At 44.0% G+C, this 22,059-nt stretch overlaps 1 protein-coding gene across 4 annotated transcripts in view; it reads right to left on the bottom strand.

The window, feature by feature from the left end:
• Positions 1-1,239: 1,239 nt before the first annotated feature.
• Positions 1,240-22,059, bottom strand: part of wdr6 (WD repeat domain 6) — a 44,329-nt gene continuing 23,509 nt past the window's right edge. For 2 of the 4 annotated variants that reach the window (XM_043707626.1, XM_043707624.1), the window contains 2 exons: positions 20,204-20,322; positions 17,024-18,501 (listed from right to left, as the gene is read on the bottom strand). In XM_043707626.1, the coding sequence (XP_043563561.1) occupies positions 17,888-18,501; positions 20,204-20,322 (733 nt within the window). In that variant the 3' untranslated portion in view covers positions 17,024-17,887. Of the gene's footprint in view, positions 1,884-12,569; positions 12,682-17,023; positions 18,502-20,203; positions 20,323-22,059 lie in introns of those variants that run through there. The other 2 variants (XM_043707627.1, XM_043707625.1) reach the window with 2 other exon arrangements.

A 22,059-nucleotide genomic window follows, 5' to 3' on the forward strand; every position in this document is an offset into this window, starting at 1 on the left:
ATGGGTTGTTTTGTGTACATTGATATGGTTTTACATTTGAACAAGCAAGCTCAAGTTTAAAGAAGAAAAGGAGAGTTTTTTTTAAGCTTGAGGGAAACACCCACTGGTTAAAGAGGGAGACTTCTGGTTTCATTTTTTAACTTTGAGTGAAATAGTTTTGTGAATTGCTAGGAATAGATGGTTATGTAGAGCAGTGCTTCTGAGAAAGAAAGGATATGTAGTGAACTAGGTTACCTTAGGATGAAGAGTTAGTGTTCGTCCCTGAGCAGAAGTATTCAGGTAATACGTTGAACAGGCTGGCATTTCCTTTCCTGGATGTCACTTTTAAAAGCATTCCTTTTGCTCTTACAATTTCAAACACATCTCAATGGCCTTCTGAACTTGTTAAACATACAACTTAGCATGTTTTAAAGGCTTCAAAACAAAATCTTTAAATTTCACTTGCAAGATCATTCCTTGGAAGAGCAAAGGAGTTCGCTCGAATTGCCTGGCCAATATATATCCCACAAACAACAGCAGAAAAACAGATTATCTGGCCATTATCGCATTACTGTTTGGGGGAGTTTGCTATATGAGAACTAACTGTCACATTTCTTACAACAGTGACTTCAAAAATAATTGTACAGTGCTTCGAGACATCCTGAGGTTGTAAAAAACTTCTTATAAGTACAAGTTTTTTCTTTGTTGTACAGCATAAATCTGTAATTCATTTGCTTCCTAGCCTATTTTGTTGGAAAAACTGTTTTTGCAGCAAAATGTACTTCTTTCATCACTTCAACATTAAGCAGACCACTAACTTAGACTTGCTAACTCTTACAGCTTTTCATGTCAACTAGGATACCTTAAATTGGGCATTAGTCCCGGATTAGTCTCGTCTGTCCTCTTTCTAAAACTTCAATGTCGCCTTTCAAGAGAGGAGATGAATACTGGAAACAGGACTCCATTTGAGGCCTATTATAGGATTGTACAAATATTGTATGCTTTGTTTTATTTTAAAGATTTAAGTATTTCTGAAATGCCTGACAACTGACTGAAAACCCTAAATTCATAGTCAGAGTAATTCTTTGCACACAACTCTGTTAAGACTAGGCTGTGACAACGATTCCACTTTACATTCAGTCGCACCAATGGGAGTGCAGCAAAAATTTGGGAATGGTCCATCACAAAATGTGGAGCATAAACACATCCTGAATGGCCCAAGTGACTGGCTCAACCTCTTCATTCAATGGGAAAGTTTTATTATGTCAAAAGGCAAGATAGGTTTCTCTACTTTGTGCTGGGAGAAATTCTCTTTGTTTTGGCAGTCCCCAGGGGTTCATTCATGAATATATTTGACATGAGTGTCCTCTGTGCTCTATACTGCTGCGACTGGTAGTGAGGCAGCTCAAAGAAAGAGAATGTAAAGTTTCGGGTGAAGCTGAGACTGGAGATGCATTGGACCGGAGGCAACTTTATGCTGCCTCGCAGTTTACTTCTCAACCTCCTCTGAGACCAGCTGTCCTTGCCACTTCTCTGAATCACCAATGCCTCAGCCATTGTTGTCTCCCTGGGTGAAGCTCTGAGCTGTGTGGCTTTGCTGTCTACTCCTTTGTGTCCATCTTGATTTCCACCAAAGTTATCCTCAGTGAAATCCTTGGCGCTGCCACACCAATGTCTGATGGTGCCATGTGGAAGTTGGTGCTGAGCACTGGTATGGCATGGGAGTGGTTCCAATGACTGTGGAATGGCATTGAAAGGAGTATCCAGAAGGGAGGTCCCAACCCATGGTGTGATATCTTTGATTGTGTTACGTTTGCTCACCTTCACACACGGTGCTGTACGTGGTGGTGGTTTCAGTGGTTTCGAATGATCTGAGGAAAGTGATTTCTTCTGAGGTGCCTTTTCTGTCAGAAGACAAAGGAAATTCAGCCTGTTTCTCGATGCAAGTTAATATAAGAACTGAGAAATGAGAGCACCAGAAGACCATTTGGCCCATCAAGTCCTTTGTACCACTGAGTACGATTGTGGCTGACCTTTGGCCTCAGCTCCACTTTCCCTCCTCAATCCCCATATCCCTGGATTCTCTCTCAGTGGCTAAATGCCTAATGATTTCTATCTTTGATCTCATCAGAGGTGGAGAAACAATACTGACGCAGATAGAGGATTGGCTGACTGGCAGAAGGCAGAGAATGAGGATAGAAGAAAGTGAGGATTGCAGATGCTGGAAATCAGAGTCGAGAGTGTGGTGCTGGAAAAGCACAGCAGGTCAGGCAGCTTCCGAGGAGCAGGACAGTTGACGTTTCGGACAAAAGCCCTTCATCAGAAATGAGGATAGAGGAGTGTTTTTCAAGGTGGAAGCTGGTGACGAGTGGAGTCATAGAGATGTACAGCATGGAAACAGACCCTTCGGTCCAACCCGTCCATGCCGACCAGATATTCCAACCTAATCTAGTCCCACTTGCCAGCACCCAGCTCATATCCCTCCAAACCCTTCCTATTCATATACCCATCCAAATGCCTCTTAAATATTGCAATTGTACCGGCCTCCACCACTTCCTCTAGCAGCTCATTCCATACTTATACCATCCTCTGTGTGAAAAAGTTGTCCCTTAGGTCTCCTTTATATCTTTCTCCTCTCACCCTAAACCTATGCCATATAGTTCTGGACTGCCTGACCCCAGGGAAATTACTTTGTCGATTTACCCTATCCATGCCCCTCATAATTTTGTAAACCTCTATAAGGTCACACCTCAGCCTCCGACGCTCGAGGGAAAACAGCCCCAGCCTGTTCAGCCTCTCCCTATAGCTCAAATCCACCAACCCTGGCAACATCCATGTAAATCTTTTCTGAACCCTTTCAAGTTTCAAAATATCTTTCCGATAGGAAGGAGACCAGAATTGCATGCAAGATTCCAACAGTGGCCTAACCAATGTCCTGTACAGCCGCAACATGACCTCCCAAATCCGGTATTCAATACTCTGACCAATAAAAGAAAGCATACCAAATGCCTTCTTCACTATCCTATCTACCTGCGACTCCACTTTCAAGGAGCTATGAATCTGCACTCCAAAGTCTCCTTGTTCAGCAATACCCCCGAGGACCTTACCATTAAGTGTATAAGACCTGCTAAGATTTGCTTTCCCAAAATGCAGCATCTCGCATTTATCTGAATTACACTCCATCTGCCACTTCTCAGCCCATTGGCCTATCTGGTCCAGATCCTGTTATAATCTGAGGTAACCCTCTTCGCTGTCCACTACACCTCCAATTTTGGTGTCATCTGCAAACTTACTAACTGTACCTCTTATGCTCGCATCCAAATCATTTATGTAAATGACAAAAAGTAGAGGACCCAACACCGATCCTTGTGGCACTCCACTTGTCACAGGCCTCCAGTCTGAAAAACAACCCTCCACCGCCACTATCCTCATTCTCTGTCTTCTACCTTTGAGCCAGTTCTGTATCCAAATGGCTAGTTCTCCCTACATTCTGTGAGATCTAACCTTGCTAATCAGTCTCCCATGGGGAACTTTGTCGAACGCCTTACTGAAGTCCATCTAGATCACATCTACCGCTCTGCCCTCATCAATCCCCTTTGTTACTTCTTCAAAAAGCTCAAGCAAGTTTATGAAACATGATTTCCCACGCACAAAGCCATGTTGACAATCCTTAATCAGTCCTTGCCTTTACAAATACATATACATCCTGTCCCTCAGGATTCCCTCCAACAGCTTTCCCACCACCGACAACAGGTTCACTGGTCTATAGTTCCCTGGCTTGTCCTTATCACCCTTCTTAAACAGTGGCACCACGTTAGCCAACCTCCTGTCTTCCAGCACCTCACCTGTGACTATCGATGATACAAATATCTCAGCAAGAAGCCCAGCAATCACTTCTTTAGCTTCCTATAAGTTCTAAGGTACACCTGATCAAGTCCAGGGGATTTATCCACCTTTACCCATTTCAAGACATCCAGCACTTCCTACTCTGTAATATGGACATTTTGCAAGATGTCACCATCTATTTCCCTACAGTCTATATCATCCATATCCTTTTCCACAGTAAATACTGATGCAAAATACTCGTTTAGTATCTCCCCCATTTTCTGCGGCTCCACACAAAGGCCACTTTGCTTATCTTTGAGGGGCCCTACCCTCTCCCTAGTTACCCTTTTGTCCTTAATGTATTTGTGAAAACCCTTTGGATTCTCCTTAATTCTATTTGCCAAAGCTATCTCATGTCCTCATTTTGCCCTCCTGATTTCCCTCTTAAGTATACTCCTATTTCCTTTATACTCTAAGGATTCACTCGATCTAGCCTGTCTATACCTTACATATGCTTCCTTCCTTTTCCTAACCAAACCCTCAATTTCTTTGGTCATGCAGCATTCCCTATATCTACCAGCCTTTCCTTTCACCCTAACAGGAATATACTTTCTCTGGATTCTTGTTATCTCATTTCTGAAGGCTTCCCATTTTCCAGCCGTCCCTTTACATGCGAACATCTGCCCCCAATCAACTTTCGAAAGTTCTTGCCTAATATGTCAAAATTGGTTGCTGGCCCCAAAGTGCTCCCCCACTGACACCTCAGTTATCTGCCCTGCCTTATTTCCCAAGAGTAGGTCACGTTTTGCACCTTCTCTAGTCGGTACATCCACATACTGAATCAGAAAATTTTCTTGTGCACACTTAACAAATTCTTCTCCATCTAAACCCTTAACACTATGGCAGTCCCAGTCTATGTTTGGAAAGTTAAAATCCCCTACCATAACCACCATAGAACATAGAATATTACAGCGCAGTACAGGCCCTTGATGTTGTGCCAATCTGTCATAACAATCTGAAGCCCATCTAACCTATACTATTCCATGTACATCCATATGCTTGTCCAATGATGACTTAAATGTACTTCAAAATATCCTATTATTCTTATAGATTGCTGAGGTCTCCTTAGAAGTTTGTTTCTCAATTTCCCTCTGACTATTAGTGGGTCTATAATACAATCCCAATAAGGTGATCATCCCTTTCTTATTTCTCAGTTCCACCCAAATAACTTCCCTGGATGTACCTCCAGGAATATCCTCCCTCAGCACAGCTGTAATGCTATCTCTTATCAAAAACGCCACTCCCCCTTCTCTCTTGTCTCCCTTTCTATCCTTACTGTAGCATTTGTATCCTGGAACATTAAGCTGCCAGTCCTGCCCATCCCTGAGCCACGTTTCTGTAATTGCTATGATATCCCACTCCCATGTTCCTAACCATGCCCTGGGTTCATCTGCCTTCTCTGGGCAGCACAGTGGCTCAGTGGTTAGCACTGCTGCCTCACAGCACTCAGAAACTCAAGTTCAATTCCAGCCTCGGGTGACTGACTGTGTGGAGTTTGCACATTCTCCCAGTGTCTGCGTGGGTTTCCTCCGGGCGCTCCGGTTTCCTCCCACAGTTCAAAGATGTGCAGGTAAGGTGAATTGCCCTTGATAAATTTCCCACATGGTAGATGCATTAGTTAAAGGGTCTGGGTGGGTTACTCTGAGGGTCGGTGTGGACTGTTTGGGCCGAAGGGCCTGTTTCCACACTGTAGGGAATCTAATCTCTGTTAGGCCCCTTGCATTGAAATAAATGCATTTGAATTTATTAGTCTTACCTTGTCCCTGACTGTTTGACTCGCTTCTGTTCTCAACTGAACCAGTCTCAGATTGATCTCTTTCCTCACAATCTCCCTGGGTCCCGCCCCCCCCCCCCCCCACCTTAATAGTTTAAATTCTCCCGAGCAGCTCTAGCAAATTTCCCTGCCAGCATATTAGTCCCCTTCCAAGTTAGGTGCAATCCATCCTTCTTGTACAGGTTACTTCTACCCCAAAAGAGATTCCAATGATCCAAAAATGTGAATCCTTCTCCCATACACCAGTTGCTCAGCCATGCATTCATCTGCATTATCCTCCTATTCCTGCCCTCACTAGCTCGTAGCACCAGGAGTAATCCGTATATTACTACTCTCGAGGATCTCTTTTTTAAATTCCTGCCTAACTTTGTAATCTCCCTTCACAATCTCAACCTTTTCCCTTCCGATGTCATTGGTTCCAATGTGGACAGTGACCTCTTGCTGGCCCCTCTCCCCCGTGAGAACATTCTGCACCCTCTCCGAGGCATCCTTGATCCTGGCACCACGGAAATAACACATCATTCTGCTTTTCGCTGCTGGCACAGAAACATCTGTCTGTACCTCAGACTACAGAATCCTGTAACACAATTGATCTCTTGGAACCCAACATACCCCTCATTGCATTAGAGCCAATCTCAATGCCAGAAACTTGGCTGTTCATGCTACGTTCCCCTGAGAATCCATCACCCCCTACATTTTCCAAAACAGCATATCTGTTTGAAATGGGTATATCCACAAAAGACTTCTGCACTAGCTGCCTACCTCTCTTACCTTTCCTGGAATTAACCCATCTATGTGACTGTATCTGAGACTTTCTCCCATTCCTATAACTGCCATCCATCACATACCGTTGCTTCTAACTGTCTCTCCAACCAATCCATTCGGTCTGATAAGATTCGCAACCAACAGCATTTATGGCAGATATAATCCGCAGTAATCCTGAAACTCTCTTTAAACTCCCACATCTGAAAAGAAGTACATATCGCTGTACTGAAGGCCATTTTTGCTCCTTCACAATCTACAGACCCAGAAAATAACACCATCTTATTCCTCTACAAACACTGCCCCAGATTAAATTAATAGTTATGGTTTATATTTTATGCTTAATCTAGAGACATATCTCCAAAAACATATAATCAAGAAAGAACCCATTCTACTCACTACTGCAGACTTTCTGTAGGTCACACTTAAAACAACAATTAACTTATCTGATCCTGTGCTGTGAACTTCGCCCAACAGTTCCTCCAAGATCAGTTGTGAATTTCACTGTTTGTTAATTTTCTCAGATGCACTCTGATGTCCAGCGATCCATGAATTCAAACAGCAAAGGCAGTGTCAGTTTCTTTCTTTCTCTCTCCTGCACTGACCTCACTTTGTGCTTCCTTTGTCTGTTCTTCTTCCTTTTAAAACTGCTGTTGTTTTGACAGTTTTTTTTTCCCAAAGTTCTAAAACAATGCAACAGCATATGAGACAGTAATTGCTGCTCCTGGAATTCGAGGAAATCACCTCCAGCACCTAAAATACCTCAAAATAGGAGCAAATATTGCAGTCAGAAATTTTTCCCGTCCTCCAGAGTTCTGCAATGGTCTGTGCTGGAACCACAACTATTCGTCTTATGCATTAACTATCTGACAGAGGAACTGAGGCCATTGTCGCTAAGTGTGTAGATGACACAAAAGTAGATTCAGGGACAGGTAGTGTTGAGGAAATGGGAATGACTTGGACAGTCTAGGAGAGTGGGCAAAGAAGAATAAGATGGGACACAACGTGGGAAAATGTGAAGATTATGCATTTTGATAGGAAGAATAGAGGTGTAGATATTTTCTAAATGGAGAAAGGCTTTGGAAATCTTAAGTACCAAGAGACTCGGAGTCCTAGTTGAGGATTCTCTTAATGCTAACACACAGTTTCATTTGGCAGTTAGGAAAGCCAGTGCAATGTTAGCATTTGTTTCAAAAAGGCTAGAGTCCAAGGTCAAAGATGTTCTGCTGAGGTTGTATAAGGCTCTGGTCAGACCGCATTTGGAATATTATAAACAATTGTGGGCCTTGTATCTAAGGAAGGATGTGATAACATTGGAGGGAATCCAGACGATGTTTGCAACGATGATCCTGGGATGTGAAGGGCTTATTATATGAAGAGTTGAGGACTCTTGATGGAATTTAGAAGGATGAGGTGGGAATTGACTGAAACTTACATAATACTGAAGGGCCTGGATAGATTGGATGTGGAAAAGATGTTTCAGTTTGTAGGAGAGACTCAGACCCGAGGGCACAGCCTCAGAGTGAAGGATGACCCTTTAGAACTGAGGTCAGGAGGAATTTCTTACTAATAAGGCAACCCCAATCCTCTGCCCACCTGCCTATCTTATTGATAGAATGGTTAATCCGTGGAACTCATTGCTGCATAGGACTGTGCATGCCACATCATTGAGTGTATTTTACACAGAAATTGATAGACTGATTCTTGATTAGTAATGGGATCATGGGTTGCAGGGATGAGTAGGAGATGGGTTGAGAAACATATTAGCCATGATTGAATGGCAGAGCAGACTTGATGGGCTGACTGGCCTAATTCCATAAGACGTAGGAGTGGAGGTAAGGCCATTTGGCCCATCGAGTCCACTCCGCCATTCAATCATGGCTGATAGGCATTTCAATGCCACTTACCCGCACTCTCTCCTTATCCCTTAATTCCTGCAAGATCAAGAATTTATCAGTCTCTGCCTTGAAGACATTTAACATCCCAGCCTCCATTACATTCCGTGGCAATGAATTTCACAGGCCCACCACTCTCTGGCTGAAAAAATGTCTCCTCATTTCCGTTCTAAATTGACCTCCTCTAATTCTAAGGCTGTGCCCACGGATCCTAGTATCCCCGCCAAACAGAAACAACTTCCCAGCGTCCACGCTTTCTAAGCCATGTAAGTTTCTATTAGATCTCCCCTCAACCTTCTAAACTCAAATGAATACAATCCCAGGATCCTCAGCCGTTCATTGTATGTTAAATCTACCATTCCAGGGATCATCCATGTGAATCTCCGCTGGACACGCTCCTGTGCCAGTACGTCCTTCCTGAGGTGTGGGGCCCAGCATTGGACACAGTATTCTAAATGGAGCCTAACCAGAGCTTTATAAAGTCTCAGTAGCACATTGCTGCTTTTACATTCCAACCCTCTTGAGATAAATGACAACATTACATTTGCTTTCTTAACCACAGACTCACCCTGCAAGTCAACCGTTAGGGAATCCTGGACTAGCACTCCCAAATCCCTTTGTACTTTGGCTTTATGAATTTTCTCACCTTTTAGAAAATAGTCCATGCCTGTTTTCCAAAGTGCAAGACCTCGCATTTGCTCACGTTGAATTTCATCAGCTATTTCTTGGACACTCTCCTAAACTGTCTAAATCTTTCTGCAGCCTCCCCACCTCCTCAGAACTATCTACCTGTCCACCTAACTTCATATCATCAGCAAACTTTGCCAAGATGCCCCCAGTCCCCTCATCCATTAATACATAAAGTGAACAGCTACGGCCCCAACACTGAACCCTGTGGGACACCACTTGTCACTAGCTGCCATTCCGAAAAAGAACCGTTTATCCCAATTCTCTGCCTTCTGTCAGACAGCCAGTCCTCAATCCATGCCAGTAACTCACCTCGAACACCATGGGCCCTCACCTTACTCAGCAGCGTCTCGTGAGGCACCTTATCAAAGGCCTTTTGGAAATCTAGATAGATAACATCTACTGGGTTTCCGTGGTCTAACCCACTTGTTACCTCTTCAAAGAATTCTAACAGATTCGTCAGGCATGACCTCCTCTTAATATAAATAGGAGGGGGGGTGTTGGAGGGTGAAGGTAATTTGGAAAACAATAGGTAGGTGCAGATGGGGGATGATAGTGTGGAGTGGAGGGTGGAACGGATGGGTGTGAAGGAAGATGGACAGGTAGGGCAGTTCAAGAGGGCGGTGCCAAGTTGGAAGGTTGGATCTGGGAGGAGGTGGAGTGGGAAGGATGACGACGAAACTGGTGAAAAGAATGTTGATGCAGTGTGGTTGGAGGGTCCCAAGATGGAAAATGAGGTGTTCTTCCTCCAAGTGTCAGGTGGCTAGGATTTGGCAGTGGAGAAGGCCCCGAACTTGCATGTCCTTGGTAGAATGGGAGAGGGAGTTGAAATGGTCAGCCACAGATTGGTGGGGTTGTTTGGTGTGTGTGTCCCAGAGATGTTCTCTGAAACATTTTGCAAGTTGCCGTCCTGTCTCCCTAATGTGAAGGAGACTAAATCGAGACCATGAGTTGGAGTCCTGTCTCCCCAATTTTCTTGCACATGCAAACACGTCATTTACTGTGTCCGTTGCTCCCAATGTGGTCTCCTCTACATTGGGGAGACCAGATCTCCAGCACCTGCAGTCCTCGCTTTCTCCTACAACTGCAAAGAGTCTAGATGAGATCACCCTGGGGGCAACGTGTTGGTTTTAGTCTCCTTACTTAAGAAAGGATTATCGGCATTAGAAAGTTCAGAGACAATTCGCTTGGATTATTCCTGGGGTGAAGGGGTTTGTCTTAGGAGGAAAGGTTGAGCAGGTTGTGCCTGTGTCCACTGGACTTCAGAAGAATGGGCAAGGGATTGTATTGAAATGTTTTAAGATTCTGATGGGGCTTGCCTGGGCAGATGCTGAGATAATGTTTTCCCTTTTGGTTTGAGGTGGGGGAAGTGTCCAGATCTAGGAGGCACAATTTCAAAGTAAGAGATATCCTATTTAATGAGAAGGATTTATTTCTCTCAGAGGGTTGTTAGTGTTCGGAATGCTCTTCCCTGCTGAGCAGTGGAGGCTGATGATTGGATATATTTAAGGCTGAGTTATATCGATCTTTGATTGACAAAGGAGTTGAGGATTAGATGGAATGGCAGGAAAATAGATTTAAGGCGACCTCTGATCAATCTTTACCTTAATGACTAATCAGGTATGCTCAAGGGCTGAATGACAAACTCCTGCTCCAACATCTTATGTTCTGCGTTCTGTGGAGAGACTGGAGGAGCTGAGGTTGCTCTTCTTAGAAGAGAGCGAGTCAAGATTTTGTTGAGGTGTTCTAGATTGATGAGTTTTGATAGATCAAATAGGGAGAATTTGTTTCCTGAGGCAGGAGGAATGGTAATCAGAGGTCACAGGCCTAAGTTAATTTGTTATGAGAGAGGTGAGAAGAATTCTTTTTACACAGTGGGTTGTTGTGATCTGGAATGTGCTCCCTGAAAGGATGTTGGTACTATATTTAACAATAACTTTCAAAAGTTTACATACATACATAACCTGGTGAAAATGAGGACTGCAGATGCTGGAGATCGGAATCAAGAGCGTGGTACTAGAAAAGCACAGCAGGTCAGGCAGCATCCGATGAGCAGGAGAATCGACGTTTCAGACAAAAGCCCTTCATCAGGAATGAGGCTGTCAGCCAAGAGGGTGGTAACATAAATGGGAGGGGGGGGGGACTTTTAAGACCTGGGGGGAAAGGTAGCTGAGAGTGCGATAGTTGGGGGTAATGGTGATAGGTCAGTGAGGGGGCTGGAGCAGATAGATGGGAAGGAAATGGACAGGTAGGACAGGTCATAAGGGTGGTGCCGAGTTGGAGGATTGAATCTGGGATAAGGTGGGGCAAGGGGAAATGAGGAAACTGGTGAAATCCACATGATGCTGTGAAGTTGGAGGGTCCCAAGGCGGTAGAAGGCCTTTTACCCAAAACGTCGATTCTCCTGCTCCTCGGATGCTGCCTGACCTGCTGTGCTTTTCCAGCACCACACTCTTGATGCATCCACACCTACCTGGAGAGAAGTTACCTCAGGGCTAAGGGGAATGATATGGGGGGGAACTAATTGAATAGTTCTTTGAAAGAGCTATCGTATGCATAATGAGCCAAGCAGCCTTCTTCCATGCTATACCATTTTATGAAATTTATAAAGTGTAATCCTGCGTCGTGGAGTTTCATACAGATTCGGAATTTTGACCATGAAGCTCAGTGTTCTTGGTTTCAGAATCCTGCAAATCCTGCTGCTCCTTTCACCCAAATTCCCAAAACACAATCCAATCCCACTAGATAGGACTCCATCCCTTAAGGGGGAAGAACCCCAAAATCTTTCCCTTTTTAAAAATACAGTTCTCCCATATCCCCTACTCCATAAAAGCAAATTACTGCGGATGCTGGAATCTGAAACCAAAACAGAAAATGCTGGAAAGTCTCAGCAGGTCTGGCAGCATCTGTAAGGAGAGAAAAGAGCTGACGTTTTGAGTCTAACTGACCCTTCGTCAAAGCTCCTGCTCCCCTTACTCCATATGCTTTAAACCTCAGGTGTGAGCAGGGTTACTTCTTGCTAAAAGCATACAGGAATGAAAACTTGTCACTATTCTACATCCTGCCTTGTTCTCCCTCTTGGTTAAAGACTTGACAATGATGGATGAACTATTTTGTGCTAATGTTGCTGCAAGTTCATTGGGATCTATAACCAGTGTTTTACACGCACAATTAAGTGTGGAAAAGAACAGTTAACGCAGTGACAATGTGCAAAGCCTTTGCCTTTATCACATTATTATTTTAATTTCCTTCCCTTTCTACAAGCAATGTGGCTAACACAAACACTTGTCCTGTATGATTTAATACCATAGGGCCAGAAGTACACTATTCAGCCCACTGAGTCTACTCTGCCTTTCAATGAGATTATTGCTGGTCCAATAGTCCTCAACGCCAGTTTTTGCCTCATCCCCATGAACCTTAGATTCTTCATCAACAAGAGTATTATTTCACACAGATCCTTACTGATCTTAATCATTCAACAATCTGTTAAAACCTGTTTATGTACAGAAAAACCTCCTCCAGTTGGTGTGAGGAGGCACGGATTAAGTCTGAGTTAAATTCAAGAATTACAGCATTATACAACTTACTGTTATCAAAAGCAAATTCCTCTCCCTTGTGGATGGAAGGCAGGCCATTTTTCTTTGGTTTCTGCAGGCAAAACAGATCAGTTCCTTCCTTTGTTCTAACAAGGGTCCTTTCCTGTGTGAACAGGAAATTACGACAAAATCACTTAATTCAAGGGATAAAGCTTTATCAGACAGCAGCTCCACCTTCACCACCTGGAAGGACAAATACAGAAGATATATGGAAACACCACAAGCTGTAAGTTCCCCTCCAAGCCACACACCATCCTGACTTGGAGCTTTATCACTGTTCCTTTACTGTTGTTGGGTCAAAATTCTGAAAGTCCCTCCTCACAGCATTGTGGACTAAAATAACTGCAGACAGGATGGTGTCCCATCATCACATCACCCTTTATTTACATGTGCACAGTACATGGGCTCTGACCAGCCAACTCAGAGTCAGTCCGTAGACTGAGGAGACACAAAAATTGGCCATGTTGTGGATAGTATAGGGGTTAGCTGAAAGCTCCAAAATGATGTGGATGGGTTGGTGGAGTTCAACTCTGATAAGTGTGAGGTAATGCATTTATAGAGGTCATAAAGATGTACAGCACGGAAACAGATCCTTGGGTTCAACCTTTCCATGCCGACCAGATATCCCAACCCAGTCAAGTGCCACCTCCCAGTACCTGGCCCATATCCCTCCAAACCCTTCATATTCATATACCCATTCAGATGCCTTTTATAATGCAATTGTACTAGCCTCCACTACTTCCTCTGGCAGCTCATTCCATACTTGTACCACCACCCTGTCTGAAAAAGTTACTCCTTAGGTCCATTTTATATCTTTCCCCTCTCACCCTAAATCTATGCCCTCTAGTTCTGGACTCCCCCACCCCAGGGAAGAGACTTTATCTATTTACCCTATCTGTGCCTCTCATGATTTTGTGAACCTCTATAAGGTTACCCCTCAGCCTCTGATGCTCCAGCGTAAACAGCCCCAGCATATTCAACCTCTCCCTATAGCTCAAATCCTTCAACCCTGGCAACATCCTTATAAATCTTTTCTGAATCCTTTCAAGTTTCACAACATCCTTCCTATAGGAGGGAGACCAGAATTGCATGCAATATTCCAAAAGTGATCCGACAATGTCCTGTACAGCCGCAACATGACCTCCCCAACTCCTACTCAATACTCTGATCAATAAAAGGAAAGCATACCAAACGCCTTCTTCACTATCCTATCTATCTGCGACTCCACTTTCAAGGAGCTATGAACCTGCACTGCAAGGTCTCTTTGTTCAGCAACACTCCCTAGGATCTTCCCATTTTCTGTCTAAGCCCTGCTCAGATTTGCTTTCCCAAAATGCAGCACCTCTCATTTATCTAAATTAAACTCCATCTGCCACTCCTCAGGTCAAACAGTAAAAGGGAATACACAATAAATGGGGATATACCGAGAGGGATGGATGAAGTGAGAGGTCTTAGCATGCAAGAGCACAGGTCCTTAAAGGTAACAGTACAGGTAGATAAGGTTGTAAAGAAGGCATGTAGAATGGTCTCCTTCGTTGACAGGTATAGAATACAAAAATAGGGATATAATTATGAAAATGTAGAAGACATTGGTGAGGCCACAACTAGAGTATTATGTGCAGTCCTGGTCATCACATTACAGGAAGGACGTACCTGCTCTGGAGAGAATGCAGGGAAAATTTACTAGAACGTTGCCAGGGCTGGAGATTTATAGCTACGAGGAGAGATTGGGGAGGTTTGGATTGTGTTCCTTGGAACAGAGATGGCTGAGGGGTAACATGATTAAGGTATACAAAATCGTGAGGGGTAGAGCCACAGAGTCATTAATTCATACAGCACAGAAGCAGATCATTCAGTTCAACTCATCCTTGCTGTTCAGGTTTCCTAAACTAAACCACTTCCATTTGCTTGTATTTGGCACATATCCCTTTAAACCTTTCCTGTATACGTACCCATCTAAATGATGCCCCCCCCCCTTCCCATCACCAGCATTCCCGAGCTTGGTGTACAAGGCTAACCACCATCCTCTAGTTCTGGACTCCACCACCCCAGGGAAAACACTGTCGATTTATTCTATCCATGCCCCTCATGATTTTATAAACCTCTATAAGGTCACCCCTCAGCCTCTGACGCTCCAGGGAAAACAGCCCCAGCCTGTTCAGCCTCTCCCTATAGCTCAAATTCTCAAACCCTGGCAACATCCTTGTAAATCTTTTCTGAACCCTTTCAAGTTTCACAACATCCTTCCGATAGGCAGGAGACCAGAATTGCACACAATATTCCAACACTGGCCTAACCATTGTCCTGTACAGCCGCAACATGACCTCCCAACTCCTGTACTCAATACTCAGGGGTTAGTGATTCAGTTACCCAACATCAAACTGTCAGTTTTACAGTTTACTTGCTCATTACCTCAGCAAGGAGAGTAACATTTTCATTGAGCGACTGGCAACTTGCAGAACTTTCCGGAGTTTGCAGGTAACTGGTGGCGGTCTCCATGATGTTCAGCTGCTCATTTAATTCCACGTCTGGAAACCAACCTGAGGCAACATTCCGTCCTTCTCCCAACGCTGAATCCAGCTCATTGTAAAGGGACTGAAGTAGCAGAGAGGGGGAATCGTTCTCTTTAAATTTGCTTTCTGAAATTGGAGCAAACCTACTTGGAGAACCATTTGTTTTGTCCCCCATTATTGCTCATAGTGAACAATACATCTTATGACGGGTTTGCCCGTAACCTGTTTGTAATTCTTATCTCTCTGAAGCCCATCTGCAATGCATGGTCATATTGCAGGTAACCTTTTGCCTGTACTGAGTGCATCTGTCAACATGTGACAAGCCATTGTGAGCCAGTGAGGTATGAAATGAGCAGCTTACATTTAGTCCTTTCTCAATAGGGGTTGTGCTATCTGCGAAACAAATGAATAATTTGACATTAAACATTCATGATAATCTACCCAAGAAGAAAACCCACCTGCCCAAACAGTAAAATATTAATCATTAACCATTGGCCATCATCTTACGTGGATAGAATTTTCACATCCATTACTCGGTTAGAGTAATAGGAAGGCAGAAGAGTGAATACTTTGATCAAAACTACTTTGATATAAACTGCTGTTTATATTCAATTTCCAAGAATTCCCAATGCGCACACTGTCATGTCCTGCCCTCCAACCCGACCTCCTTTCGACTGATTTGTTGGTGACACTTTTGGGTCAATGTTTAAATCATTGAAATTGCCCTCGTAAATATTTTGTAATGGCATTTTCCCATGTAAACCCTCGCTGTCACACTCCAACAATGGACAAATTAGTCAAGTCACTTTTCCTCAGCGACTGAAATTTCAAATGTCCCAACATTAGGTTTAAACTTCCTTTTAAAAAAAAGTTCTTCTCAAATAAGTTACAATACAATCCATTAATTTGTTTCCTAGTTTTTCGATTGAAGGCCTCAATCTCTCTATAGCCAGGGACATGATTTGACAGTGTCGCACTAAAGCATGACTGTCAGCTGGAGGTAGACTTTTAAGTCTGGTCAGGTGTCTTGTTGACCTCTGAAGCTCAATTAAGACAAGGAATGGAAGGACCAATGGTTTCCAAAAAAAGGCAGTGTTAGGTAAATGTATTCTCTTTCTTCCTGGTTATGACAATTGGAAAGAAAGAGGTTGCATTGAGTGAGACTCCCCTCATGGGTGACCTGAGTTTTGGTCTAAATTTTGTTATTTGATGCTATTTAAGACAAAGAAAATTTCTAGATACATTCCAAGGAGACAAGAATTTATTCGGGCTGCCTCAGGTAATGTCACATGACACAGCAGCAAACGTAAAGTGGTTTAATATTATCAGAAGTTCCCTGAAGTCAAACGACTCACAGCCTTTATGATGTCCTAATTGTGACCCACTTCAGTTCCACTGCACAGTGACAAACGCAGAAATAGTCCAACTGCTCGCGAATTGCTCCTTTCCTGAATTGAAGGACTCCTGTGAGTTTTTATTTAAACCCCAACCACCCCAAGGCACTTTGCAACAATTAATGATTCTGCATGCTCAAGTGGCTATTCAGGCATGGAAGGCATCACAAACCTGCCCCATGTCACACCCACATGTATGTAGTTTTCTGCTGGACAGTGAGCGCAAGCAGGGATTGCAACCGACTTGAGGACATTCAGACTGGCTGCACCAGGGTGGCACGGTGGCTCAGTTGTTAGCACCACTGCCACACAGTGCAAGGAACCCAGGTTCGATTCCACCCTTGGGTGACCGCCTGCGTGGAGTTTGCACATTCTCCCTGTGTCTGCGCGGGTTCCTCGGGGTGCTCTGCTTTCCTCCCACAGCACCAAAGAGGTGCAGGTCAGGTGGACAGGCCATGCTAAATTGCCCGTAGTGTTCAGGAATGTGCAGGTTAGCCATGAAAAATGACAGGGCAGGGGGATGGGGATGGGGATGGGGGTGGGGATGGGTCTGGGTGGGATGCTCTTTGCAGGGCCAATGTGGACTTGATAGGCCGAATGGCCTGCTTCCACATGATAGAGACTCGAAGATTCAGTACCTGGGATGTACTCACTAATCGAGGATAGGTCTGCAGGTCTTGCTGTGTTCAGATCAAACATTGCAGTTCCCATCTCTAACTGGATACCTGTTTTAAAGTGAATAAGATGCCAGACTGACTGTGCCCTGTGGAAACTCAGGCTCACACTTTCCAGAATTCAATATCAACTGCCACAGATGATATTCATTCTGAAGATTTTAATGGGTGAGATCAGGATGGATAGATAATGCACATCTGATGAGATTGAACGGACTCAGACCCTTTGCTCTCAGAAAAACTGAAGGGTGACCCAGCAGAGGTCTTAATTTTACTAAAGGCCTTGAACAAGTGGAAGATGTTTCCAGTTATGAGGCAAACAAAACTAGGGACCAGAAACCTGGAAAGGGCACTAATAAATCCAATAAGGAATTCAGAAGAAAAATTACTGTGGTAATGTGGAAGATTGAGGCAAATTGCAAGATGCTAGCGATACACTTGGGGGAATAGCAGGATACAGTGATAGTGAGATGAAGTAGGGTGGGATGAGGCTTTGGTGGAGCATTAAATGCCCGAATAGACCTGATGGGCTAAATGGTCTATTTCTGTGCCAGTAAAATTCCATGTAATGATTAATGAAATGGCACTTACATTATGTTTTATACCTGAGTTATCAAAACCAACACTTGGCCTATTCCTGGTCCTAATTTGATTTTTTTGTAAAAGCAACTCAAGTTCTGAACTATTTAATTTCCAACTTTTTCCAGTTCAGATGAGACGTCATTGATCTAAAACAGTGACTCCAGTTCTGTCTCTCCGTACATGCCATCTGAACTGCTAGGTGTTTCCATCAATTTCTCTTTCTGTTTCCAATCTCCAGTATTTGGCGTTTGTGTTGTCAGGCTGTTTTTCTCCACCTGCTGATACCTCAGGATCTGCAGCCCATGCCCACACAGAGCATAGAGGTGAGTCCCTGAGTTGGCACCCTTCCAGTTCTCCATGTCGGCAACATCTGCCACATGACAGCACGTGCTGTCCAGGAAACACAGGCCTCGGTCGCTCAGCTCCCAGTGCGTCAGTCGCTGGTCAATGGAGACGGAGGCCAGCAGCCTTGGACTCAGGACCTTCACTCCAGTCACGTGTGCAGCGTGTGCGCTGTCAACTCGCGGCCCCTCTGTCACCCGCACGGAAACTCCTGCATCGACATACTGTTCTTCTGAGGCCTCAACACTCGCTGCACTGTCCTCGCTTCCTGCTGCCCTGACAGCAATTGTCCAGACACGGACAGCGTTATCATCGCCGCCACTGGCTAACAGGTAGCGTCCGGGATCTAGGCATCTGATGTGAAGTCCATTCACTCCACACTGATGGGCATTTAGCACCAGACAGGGGACCTCTAGCACTGCGAGAAACACAAGAGGATTCTGTGTCAGAGGTCTTAATTTTACTAAAGGCCTTGAACAGGTGGAAGATGCTTCCTGTTGCCAACTCTTTGAAGGCACTTAAAAACACTTTAATCAAATGAGCCAGATTCATGGGCATCTCAACCATTTCATGGGCTCCTGCAGCAAATGCAGAAAAATGTAAAGTAACTAAATTCAAATTAGAATATCACTTTTGAGGTTAATAAGGCTCTCCAGCTCGTGCAGTCCCCACTGACCATGGAAAGCTTTGAGCAGGCCAGTGGACAATGCATGCACCCACTCCAAATATACCCAGGCAGAGACATAACCATGAAAGAGGGCAGGTTGAGTAACCCTCTCAAACAGCCTCCAGTTGCCAACCTGAATATTTACCCGTGCCTCCGCACTCCTGTCATGCTGACAGAGACTGGCACAAATCAAAACCCCTGGCAAAAACCAAACCCCCCACTCCACCCCTCTCCTGAAAGATCACGGAAATAGTAATATAATTGGAGTTAGATTTTGTTCCACCTGATAGTTAGTTCAGGCAAAGTCATTGACTAACAACACATTGTAAAGCGGATGACCAATGTAATTCCACATCTTGTACATTTAGATTAGATTAGATTACTTACACATCTCACCCAATTTAAATTTCACCCCATACATTCTGGCTAATACATCTACAAGAGAGTTCTGTTTGTAAAATGCCATTGTCGTCATTTCAGGACATTATGCCCAATTAAGTATCTTAAATGAAGTCACTGTTGTTATATCACAAAGTGTAGAGAAACACATTAAATTTGGAGGGTACATCCACAAATCCTCGAGCTAGCATGCTAGGTAGATAAGGTGATCAAAATAATACATGGAGTGCTTTCCAATATTGCCCAGAGCCCAGATAATAACAGTAGGGAAGGAACACTAGAACTGAAGATGACACATAGACTGCAGCAGGGAATACTGCGTACAGTCCAGGCCAGTGCCTTCTAGGAAGAATCTGTTTGTATTAGAGAGTTTTACGAGGATTTTGATAATGAAGAAAAAGTGGTGTGGCTGGAGTTGTTTTTAGAAGGCTGAGGGGAGATTTAATTGAGGTGGGTAAAACAGATATAGTGGATAGCAAGGATCTTGTTCCTTTACCAGAGATGTCTAAATCCAGTGGATTGAAAGTCACTGGCAGAAAATTAGGGCACAGTTGAGAAGGAATTACCTTATACAAGGTGATGGTTGTCTAGAACTCACTGCCTGATGGCCAAATCCCTCACTGCATACAAAAGAAAATGTGGATATGAACTGGAGATGAGCTGGACATGGGATTAGTTTTTAAACTCAATCGGCATAGACAAGATGGGCCGAATGGCCTCCTTTTGGGTCATAGAGCTTTCTTTGTTTCTCTGTTTAATAATTACAGCCAATTTGCACATAACTAGCTCCTACAAACACCAATTGGATAATTGATCTGAGAGAATAGATGCCAATTGGGCCCTCTCAGACATTGATCGAATGTGTTTGTGATATTAACGGAGAGGTAGATACTTGGACCAGGAAGAAATTTCTACATTACTTCACCTCCTGCAGCACAACCTGTGTAACTTGTGGTGCATATAAAATCCCAGAGACTGTGAAAGTACCAAATTTCACGAAAAATGCAATGCTGATCCAACCAAGTGCATCCTTACTGAGCTGGATGATACATACCCCAGGGCCGACAGCCTCCTTCTGGGAGAGTAGTTGCCATCTTGGCTTTCTCAATTGTTCCAGAGATATCCCAAAACACTATCCTTCCATCAGTGGCTGCACTGCACAGAAAGACCCTGCTGCAGGGAATGACAGGGGTTTTGTCAACTTTATCACAACAAACAGCAACATTGCTGTCTTATCAATTTACTTTACTGATAGCGTGAGAAAGAGAAAATGAATAGAAAAACAGAAAGACCTACATTGACAAAGTATGTTTTGCAATACCCACACATTTCAAAGCACCTCACAGGCAATGAACTATCCTGAAGAGTTGTCCTGGTCATAATGTAAGAATCCCAGCAGCCAATGTTTTGAAAAAATATTCACTCACGGGATGTAGGTTTGACTATCCCAAGCCCGGATTTACTGCACAACTCTAAATGCCTGAGAAGATTGTAATGAGTTTCCTTCTTGAACTAGGTGGAAGTGGGTACTGCAGATGCTGGAGATTAGAGTCAAGATTAGAGTGGTGCTGGGAAAGCACAGCAGGTAAATCGACGTTTCAGGCAAAACCCTTCATCACTACCTTCTTGAACTGTTGCAGTCCACGTGCTGCAGGGACACCTGCCTTGTTCAGAAGTGAATTCCAGGATTTTGACCCAGTGACAATAAAGGAACAACAATATATTTCCAATTAAGGATGGTGAGTGGCTTGGAGGCAGTAGTGGTCTGATGGACTTGCCTGTTTTCAGTAATGTTAGCCAAGGAATGAATATTAGTCTGGGCACCAGGGAGAACTTCTCCAAACTCCCATGGGATCATCCATATCCACCTGGGACAACAAACAAGGTCTCGGCACAATGTCTCAGTGGAAAATTGGCACCTCCAATAGTCTAGCACTCTGCACAGACCGTACAAGGTTTCAATACTGGATGGGAAGAGACAGAATATAATCATAAAGAGGGAGAGAGAGAGAGAGTGCGAGTGAGAGCGCACAGAAGGATATTATAGACAGCAGAGTGTTACATCACTCAACTAGTAATCAGGAGTGTGTGGAGAATCTATAGACAGAAAACAGTTAATTTCTGTTTTCTGTTCACAGATGTTGCCAGACCTGCTGAGTTTCTCCAGCAATTTGTTTTATTTTGTTTCAGATCTCCATCATCCGCAGCTCTTTAAAAACCGAACTAACTGCAGATGCTGGAAATCAGAAATAAAAGTCAGAAATTAAGTTCTGAGGAAGGGTCACTGGTTAACTCTGATTTCTCTTCACAGACGCTGCCAGACCTGCTGAGCCTTTCCAGCTGTTTCTGTTTTTGTTTCCACAGCACGTTTCATTTGAGTAATCAGGAGTCACAAAGTCACATCCCCCCACAAATCCTGGGGGATAAATTTGGAAAAAATCCTGATATAAACTTTAATATCTGCAATGGTGACCATGAAACTACGGAATTGTTGTATAAATCCAGCTGGTTTGACAAGGGAATAAAATCTGCTGGTCTGGACGTGACTCCAGACCTACAGCAATGTGGTCACCTTTGAAATGGCCCATCGGACCACTCGGTTGTATTCATGAAGGCAATCCGCCACCACTTTCTCGAGGGCAATGTGCAATGGCAAATAAATGACAGCCTGGGCAGTGATGCTTTTGCAAAAAGGCAGGAGGAGTACTTTGTAATGAACTAATTCAAACTGGTGGCACTTTGAAAAATAATTCACAATTGTCCAGTGCTCTCAAACAAGCTTTGCCCAGACCCTCAGTAGGACTGAATCGAAGCCCTTCCACCAGCACCACCCTCTCCTCACCCAGCACCACCCCCAATACCCGCCCCTCCCTTCCCCCAGCACCACCCCAATACCCGACCCATGCTCCT

Source organism: Chiloscyllium plagiosum, chromosome 18 (genome assembly GCF_004010195.1).
Source record: "Chiloscyllium plagiosum isolate BGI_BamShark_2017 chromosome 18, ASM401019v2, whole genome shotgun sequence".
NCBI lineage: Eukaryota > Metazoa > Chordata > Chondrichthyes > Orectolobiformes > Hemiscylliidae > Chiloscyllium > Chiloscyllium plagiosum.